Source organism: Podarcis bocagei, assembly GCF_964188305.1.
Source record: "Podarcis bocagei genome assembly, chromosome: 8".
Classification (NCBI taxonomy): Eukaryota; Metazoa; Chordata; class Lepidosauria; order Squamata; family Lacertidae; genus Podarcis; species Podarcis bocagei.
In genome coordinates this window covers 38,959,036-38,967,469 of record NC_138133.1, presented here as the reverse complement: position 1 = coordinate 38,967,469, position 8,434 = coordinate 38,959,036, and the positions used below count along the sequence as shown (strand labels likewise).

Genomic DNA, 8,434 nt, shown 5'->3' with positions numbered 1-8,434 from the left:
GAACTTAAACATTTAAACATGCATTTGTGCCCTGTGTTTTAATTAGACTATCATATTATTTCATGAATGACATTGTTTTATGGTATTGTTTTACGCTATGAAATGTCTTGCAAGTGGGCAGCAAAGTGAATTACAAATATTTCATTTATATCCAGTCTTTCTTCCATGGAATTTAGGGTGATGTACATAAGAATTCCTATGCAATATTCTATTTAGATCAGCAATGGGCATTAAACCAATGATGGGCAACTCTCAAGGGCTGCATGTGGCTGCAGTGAAGGAAGTGTGGATGGGGTGAATGTGACCTGTGCACTAGATCTTCTTGTAAGAGACAGTGAAAATCACAGAACTGCATTTTTTAATTTATTTATTTTTTTGCATCTTTCAGAACCTAAGAAGTGTCTTGCTGGATCCAATCAATGGTCTATACAGTTCAGCATCCTCCCCCACCCCCAGCAGTGAAGCAGATGCCTATGGATAGTCTGTAAGCGGGACCTGAATGATACCCTTGGGTTTCTCCTTGCAGTTGCAAGAAATAAAGGCTGTAATCCTGTGCCTACTTAGGTGGGAGTAGGCCCCCCACTGAACTGAACGGGGATTATTTCCAAGTAAAGATGCATAGGTAAGAACACGGCACATCTCTTTCTCAGCACATGTCTGCTGTACTCTGGAAGATGTCCATTCCCAGGATCCAAATGGTGCAGTGCTGTGCCATTATTCAGAAGTAAGCCTTATTATATAGTCAACGGGGCTTGCTTGCTAAGGTGTCCATGGGATGGGATCTTTCGGCTCCTACTCAAAACTTGCTTTCTAGAGAGTAAATTCTGCGGAAACCCAGTGAGACTTATTGTTCACAGGAAACAATCTAGGGTTGTGTTGTGCCCCTCAGCTGCACTTTTCTAACAGCAGCAACACCTGCGTGTGACTCTCGCAGCACTGAACGCACAGGTGGAAAGAAATGGATTGGCTTTGCCTCTTTTCATGCAGAAATCTCTCTCGCGCGCACACCCCTCAGAAGCCAGGTGGGGTGAGGGGTCCTTCGTGCTTCTCAACTGACTGGAGAAATGCGCCGCCCTCCGGGGGGGGGGACAAGTTTCCTCAGGAGGAGCCCAGCCTTGGCGTCGAAAAAAGAGGAGGCTGGCTAGCTAGCTGGCGTGCCGGGGAAGAAAGCGAGCGTGGGAATGGGAGCGGCGGACATTTCCCCTGCTCGCCCGCCTCGTCTGGCGTTGTTGGGGAGCTGAGGTGTGAGGCGGGAGCAAGAGGGAGGGAGCGCGCGGGAACCCCTCCCCCTCCCGCGCTGTAGGGGGGATGGCGCGGCGGCGCGAGCAGCTCCACAGCCTCCGGGTGCCGGCAGAGAAGCAATAGCCGGGGAGGGGGAGAGGAGAGCTGGCGGAAGAGCCAGGGAAGCAGCAGCGGCGGCGGCAGCAGCAGCAGCAGCAGCAGCAGTCCTCTTCCCCTGGCTGCTCCAGGCAACGGCGCGGCAAGAGCTCGCGCTTGGCTAGAAAGAGCCGCCCGCTCCTCCGCTCCTGGCCGTTCTCGGGCTGCGCGTGGCGCCCCGCAGGAGGGAGGGGGCGGGCTGCGCTGGGCCACGGCGTGCCCGGCACGCGCAAAAGGAGCCGCTCTGCCGCCAGTGCCGCCTGGATGTCAGAGGCTCCTCGCCAGCCGGCGGCCAAAGGCGCTCCGCAGCAGCAGCAGCTGGAGAGAAGAGGAGGAGGCGGCGGCGGCAGCGAGAGAGGAGACGACCCCGCGCCCGGAGCTGGGACGCCGCAGCCGTCTCGCCCCGGCCATGGCCTCCAACTTTAACGACATAGTCAAGCAAGGCTATGTGAAAATCCGCAGCAGGAAGCTCGGGGTGAGTGGCGCCTGGCGCGCGCGCGCTTGCTTTGTTCCCCCCTTTTCGCCCTCGCTCTTGTCTGTCAGCGCCTGGGCGGCGGAGTTGGAGGTGGGGGTCGCCTGGTCAAGGCGGCGCTGCGAGCCAGCAGCCCGCTGTCGTTCCTGCGGCGGTGCTTTGGCAGGCGGCGTTTGGGGGCGGGGATGGCTCGGCGGCTCCTCGGCTGCTGGCAGCAGCAGGCGCGCTTGGATGGAGCTGCTGCTGCTGCTCTCGACTATTGTTTGCCTCCCGTGCGTGTTTGCCCGCTTGCTTGCCTGCCTGCCTGCCTGCCGAGGTGGAGGCGATCGTCGCGCTCCTGGGCGGTGCGGCCCGATCCCTGCCCGCGTTTACTCGGGAGTAGATCCAGCAGATTCCAGAGGCGCAGGGCTCCCAGTTGAGGGCGTTTATAGGGTTGCAGCCTGTTTAGTGGGAAGAAGCCCATCGGGAATAGCTGTCGCTGCTCACAACCGATCTCGTCTGTGTTAGAAACAATACCTGCGCGCATAAGCGGAGAGACAATGGAAACCCATCACCTGTTAAACTCGTTTCCGCCACCTTTATAGGCGGCAAGCCTAACGACTAAGGAGTAAGTCACACTGAGCACAGCGAGACTTGGATCTGAGTCAACATGTGGAGGATTGTGCTGTTAATCACACACCACTCCCCTACCCCTGCTGTGGCGTGGCTGCCTTTCCCGCAAACGGGGAAGAAGGGCATCCTTCCCTTTAAGCACTTTCTCCAAGCCCTGGCTCACCTTCTTTCAGATTCAGCTGAAATCTATAACAGGTTGAAATTGTGGCTGTGTCGAAGCTCCCGGCACTGTGTTAACTTTGTGCCTGTTGTATAGTGTGTGTTGGATGCATTGCGTTGAAAGGTGTGTTCGAAGGCACTCTGTTAGAAGAAAAGCTTTGAAAAGTCTACAGGTTTCAAAATAGCTCCTAGCGGCCTAGAAGCAGGAGGAAAGGTAGACAAAATAGGCAAAAGTAGCTGCTGAGTAGAGTGGCACACAGGTGATGATGGTAGGTGGAAAACATCTTTTGAGTTGTATGCTTGATTTAGTATTGTTGGTGGAGAGGATACAGACTTAGCTAGACTAGGCAAAGGGATAATGGTACATTGAGCAGAGAGTTGGCACAGTGATGGATGCTGCTGTCCCCTGTGATTAGACAACTGACCCATCTCAGAGTTTTTGGAGGCAACGTTGGCTTCAGACAAAAGGTTGGAATCACCTGGAAAGGTGTATGAGAAAGTTGAGATAATTATTGGTAGAAGTACTTGCCTAACTTTCAACATTCACACATGCTTTAGAAATGTTACTTCTCGCTAGGAGCTGGCAGATACTATGACAGTTCCAAAAAAGTAGTAATGATAACTGTCTGGTTTTGCTCTAAAGTAAGAACCTCTTTAGAAATTTGTTAGGAAGAAAAAGGAGTATTGACCAGCTTGAAGGCAAATGTGGAAACCATGCAATAAACCTCTGATTTAAAGTTTAATTAGACTGATAGTTTGAGAGCAATACACTGAGATTTGATACGATACCATGGAGAGAACCAGTCCTGAGCCATGCGATTAGGATATTAGCCTGTGCCAAAAGGAAAACAACAGTACAATTAAAACCAAGGAAATATTGTGATACCTGGAAAGCTGCTTGCTTTGGAAGTCATGTAAACATCTGTCTGACATCTTAGTGGTCACTAAGGCTATCAGTGGAGAGCTGTACTATGAAACACTGCTAGTCATTATGGCTATATGCTGCCACCAGGATCAGTGGTACAGTGCTCTGTTTGTCAATCTTGGGGAACAATAGTGAGACAAGTCTCTTGCCCTCATGTCTTGCAAGCCTAGCAGATTGACCATTGTGGGAAATGGCTGCTGGAGTAGATGGGCCTTGGTCTGATTCAGTGAAGGTCTTCTTATGTACTAACACCCACATGAGATCTCCTTCTTATTTTATCTGTGTTCTTTGCTTCTTCTTCCCTCCTTTTATCTGATGGCGAAGAATGTAACACACTTTAATAAACAAGTCTTGATAAACAATTGCCACCTCCTGCTCACTAAGCTTACTGGTTTTGATATATATATATTTAAAAAAATATATTTTTATTGAAGGTTTTCTTGGTTTACAAAAGTATGTACAATCTTTCTCTTTTTTCTCTCTCCAAGTAACATTTTTTACAGATCAGTTTCATTTGTTGAGGCATTTGGAAGAAAAAGGGGAAAGAGGTGGAGGGGGCAGGTGAATGGGGGTGGGGTCAGGTGGCGATGTTTCTGTTTTACTTAATATATGTGGGGTTTTGTGTCAGTGTTGCTTGTGCAGGTTCTCTGCTATTCACTTGTGTTCCTTTGGTTGTGTGAGAGGTTGGGGTTGGCCTAGGGTGTGGTTCTTTGTGATTGGCTGTGGTGGTCTTTGTTTTCATGTGTGAGTGGGGTGGGTGGGTGTTTTGGATCAGGTTAGCCATATTGATTTGTATGCTGTTGTTGGATTTTTGTCAGTCTTGCTGGGCTGTGTATGTGATAAAGGGGAGCCATACCGGGGTGAAGGCGGCGTCTTCTGTTTGTCCCCGTATCAGTTTCAGTTTATTGGTTAATTTTTCTAGTAAGGCTGTTTCCCATACTATTTGGTACCATTGGTCCATGCTTACTCCTGACAGGTCTCTCCAGTGTCTGGTTATGGTGTTTCTGGCTGCTGAAAGTAGGTGGGTTATGAGTTCTTTGTGGTGTTAAATGGGCATTATTGTCTTGGAAGATGTTTAGTGGGGCCAATTCTGGGGTGATTTCTAATACTTGCTTAGTTATTTTACACATTTCTCGTATGGCTGTTGTCCAGAATAGTTGGATTTGGGGGCACTCCCACCACATGCGGAGGTATCTGCCTGTGGAGATGCACCCTCTCCAGCATACTGGTTTTGATTTTGAAGGTGGTTTATGAAGGTCAAAGGCGATTAATCTTGAAAGGAAAAGTTCACTTTTGCATCCAACTCTTTTTCTTAGTCTTTTGCTGAATGACTACCATTTGAGTTGGCTTGGCTGTTTTATGATGACATCCTTTTCTGTTAGCTTTGTACTGGAAGGAATGTGTTTTTGGGACACTATTGTAGATAGGCTCTCTCCACAGGTGTCCTTCACTACAACACATACACAAAATCTGAATGAGACTTTTCCAATTAAAACCCTGTAAAACATGTAGAATTGTAGCTTTCAAATACAAATGGCATCACTAATCAGCCCAGTTATAATATATAAGGTTATAATGTATATACCAACTCATGGCTACATGGTATTCACAGATGTTCCTAATAAATAAGTTCCTTGCTACATTCCATACTCTTCCTACACTAAAGATTCCCATGCTACTGTTTCTTCTGTTCTTACACATCCAGTTTCCGCTACAGGTAAAGTCCATGGTGTTACTGTAAGCCTCTTAATTTATTTGTCTTCTGGAAACATAACTGCACAGACTTGCGTGTAGCAAATTCAGCTTCTGTTCGCCAAATGAGGAACATGTGAATAGGAAATGCAGTCACTATTTCTTCTGAGGTACAAGTACTCCTACACAGAAAGGGAAATGCAAGTCACAACTGCTGCTTAATACGTTTAGGGTACCACTATGTGTTGTCAGCTGTACTGTCATGGAAGTGAAATGGTCCACATTTGTAGGTGGGTTTTGTTCAGTACCATGTGAGGTACAATCATGTTGTTGAGAGTTATTTGATAGTAGGAATTTTATACCCCTTATACAAAGGGCTTGCACTGGTCCCAAACTGAACCTGTCCCAGGTGAGAGGTGGGAGGGAAGTATTTTGTGGTGCATTGGCCTATTAGATCTGCACAGTCTGTTCTTATATGTTTGGCAGTGATCCGTTGCAGGAAGGATATACATGTTTATTGAGTGTATGTGGGTTGAAATATTCTTTCGGTTTGGTGTTTGTGTCATTCTGCATAGTAATTTTGTCTGATCTTAGTTGTATAGATATGGTTATGATTATGAATGTGGTTATTGTGTATTTATGTATTTGCATTTTACTCAATTTAAATTGTGATTGTGGTACGTTTATGTACTTCAATTTTTATGTACTTCAATTTGATTTTCCTTCTGGTAAATGGCTTTGAGATTTGAGGACAGTATGCAATAGATAAATGGACTTAATACTTAAATAAATAATATAATGTTGATAATGTATAGTAGTGTTTCATCTGCCACTGTGGATGTGTCCTAGAGCATTGGGACAGCGTCTGTCAGCAGTGCTGATCATGTGGGTCAAATGACCATTGGATGTGCCATCAATGCTGAACATCCAACCAGCCTTTGCTATATTAAATACGCACCAAGAAGGGTTTTACAGTATTAAGAATATACTGTTTGGAAACAGTTGCCCTAGGAGCAAAGAACCTTACTGGGGTGAAAGTAACATTTGATGATATATTCATTAGTTAATCTGGTTATTTTTGTGTTATCAGCTGTGATCAAGAATGTTTTTCTTTCTCCACCTATGACTGTGGACCTTTTTGTCAATTCCTCTGGCTATCAGGAACTCTCAATCAGGGGTAATATGTTGTGGGAATCAGATGATATCAGAAAACTTAAGTTGGTGTGTGGTTGTGGGTGATACTCATTCTTCTCTGCATCAATATTAAGCATTACGTTCAGTTGTTGACTTTTAGCAACTGGCTTTCTGGTATCTTCCAAATGTCCATTATTACAACACAGACCAGCATTATTCAGGCTTTCAGACTTCAAGGTATTTCCATCCCTACTCCAGGGCAGGAATTGGCACAGTGGAAATGCATATGTTGAAAATGTTAGTTCCTTTTTAATAATTCTATATTTTGGGGGTACTGATTTAGGATCAATCAGAAGATTTAATTTACAACCTGGTTCCAGTGTGCCCAGCAAAGAAGCAATTTCTTTTATATAACCAGTTTTAATATTTCCCTGCTCTACATGAGGAGAACATATAACAGACAGCAAACTGCATGCTTAAGCTGAAACTGTTATCTTGAGGGACTGTGTCTTATATATTTATATGAATGTGTTCCCCTTCGAAAGAGATAAGAGAGAGGCCATGTGAAATTTAAAATTCTACAAGTGGCTAGAAGCTTATCACAGTGCTAATATATATTATCTTTGCCCTGGAAGCTGTGCTTTTCTTTGCAGAAAGGGTGTTCAAGGCTAAGGGAAGAATAATCATAAATTGACCTTTGGAACATTTCGCTATCTTGACAGGGCTGTTAATTCTGAGAGAACACAGTGGGGTTGTTGGAATCCCAATTACAGACTATTGCGGTACAGCTGACATGAATGTGTGTGTTTTTAAGCAGCTTAAATCAAGGCAGAAAGGTTCTCTCATGCTCTTTGGCTGGATAGACACCACCCCCAAAATAATGTTTTAAACTGAATGGCAGTGTCAAACAATGTCTTGGGAAGTAATCACTAAATCTCAGCAGGCCTTAGAAGGTTAGTATTATTGCTGCTTGATGCCAGGGCAGGATGACATTAGTTCAGTAGAACAATGGAACACAGAAAACCTTATTGGGAAGCAAGAATTTTTCATACTTCATAAAATAAGGGAAATCTAATATTGAAACTAGATATGACATTGGCACAGAGGAAATATTTGGGGTATGCTCAATATTTCTTTACTCATCATGATACTACCTTTTTCGTGTGATGGAAAATAGTGATGTATTAGGACTTGTAAAGCTTTTGAAAGAGTACAGAGATTTCTGTTTCAACTTGGAATTCTGAGATCCCATTCTCTATATGTAGTTGTGTGTGTGTGTGTGTGTGTGTGTGTGTGTGTGTGTGCGCGTGCAGACACAAACACACAAACTGTGAAGGAGGCCATAACCAAAAGCTCAAAGGCCAAACCCCAAAGTCTTTTGTTAACAGGTGGTAATGATGCCAATCAGTGGGCCAGTCAGAGAAATCTGTATCTTTGGTGCTTAAGCCCATACAATCAACAATAAAAGTAATGGTTCTGTATAAAGTATATTTTGTACACAATGCTTGAACTACCTTGGAATGTATTTTATACCATTTATGTTAATGGGTGTAGAAGAGAAATTGGTAAAGAGGCATTGTAATGTGAATGAACATTTTTGCCAGTGGCGGTTACGATCTAATTGAATGAAGGGCTAATTTGTAATGTCCAAAAGCAACAACATGTTTGAACTGGAACAAGTTAAAGCTATGCAATGACTCTCAGGGTCCATCAAGGCATAATTCTTATTTATTTGTTTATTTTGGGGGGCAGTCTGGATACCTTTCACCTAGATAACACTTCTATTGAGGAGATATTATGTCTTCCCCAGTACAGTTTCCAAACAGCTGCCATAACATTGTTATTATTATTATTTATTGTGTTTATATATCGCTCTATACCCGGAGGTCTCCGGGAAGTTCACAGAAGAAAATCAAAATATAAAACTACAAAATATATAATCAAAACAAAAACAACCACCAAATACCCCCCCAAAAAAACCCCACATATTAAAAGGGAATAGAACACTTGAAAAATTATATTCCTCTCTCCACCATCCAGTGTGATTATTATGTGAATGTAAC

The 8,434-nt window shown here is 44.6% G+C and overlaps 1 protein-coding gene across 1 annotated transcript in view; it reads left to right on the top strand.

Annotated features, from left to right (window-relative positions):
* The first annotated feature begins 473 nt into the window (after positions 1–473).
* DOK6 (docking protein 6) overlaps positions 474–8,434 on the top strand; it is a 188,574-nt gene continuing 180,613 nt past the window's right edge. Inside the window, exon 1 of the mRNA XM_081205656.1 lies at positions 474–1,852. Within this exon, the coding sequence (XP_081061782.1) occupies positions 1,787–1,852 (66 nt within the window). The 5' untranslated portion in view covers positions 474–1,786. The remainder of the gene's footprint in view (positions 1,853–8,434) is intronic.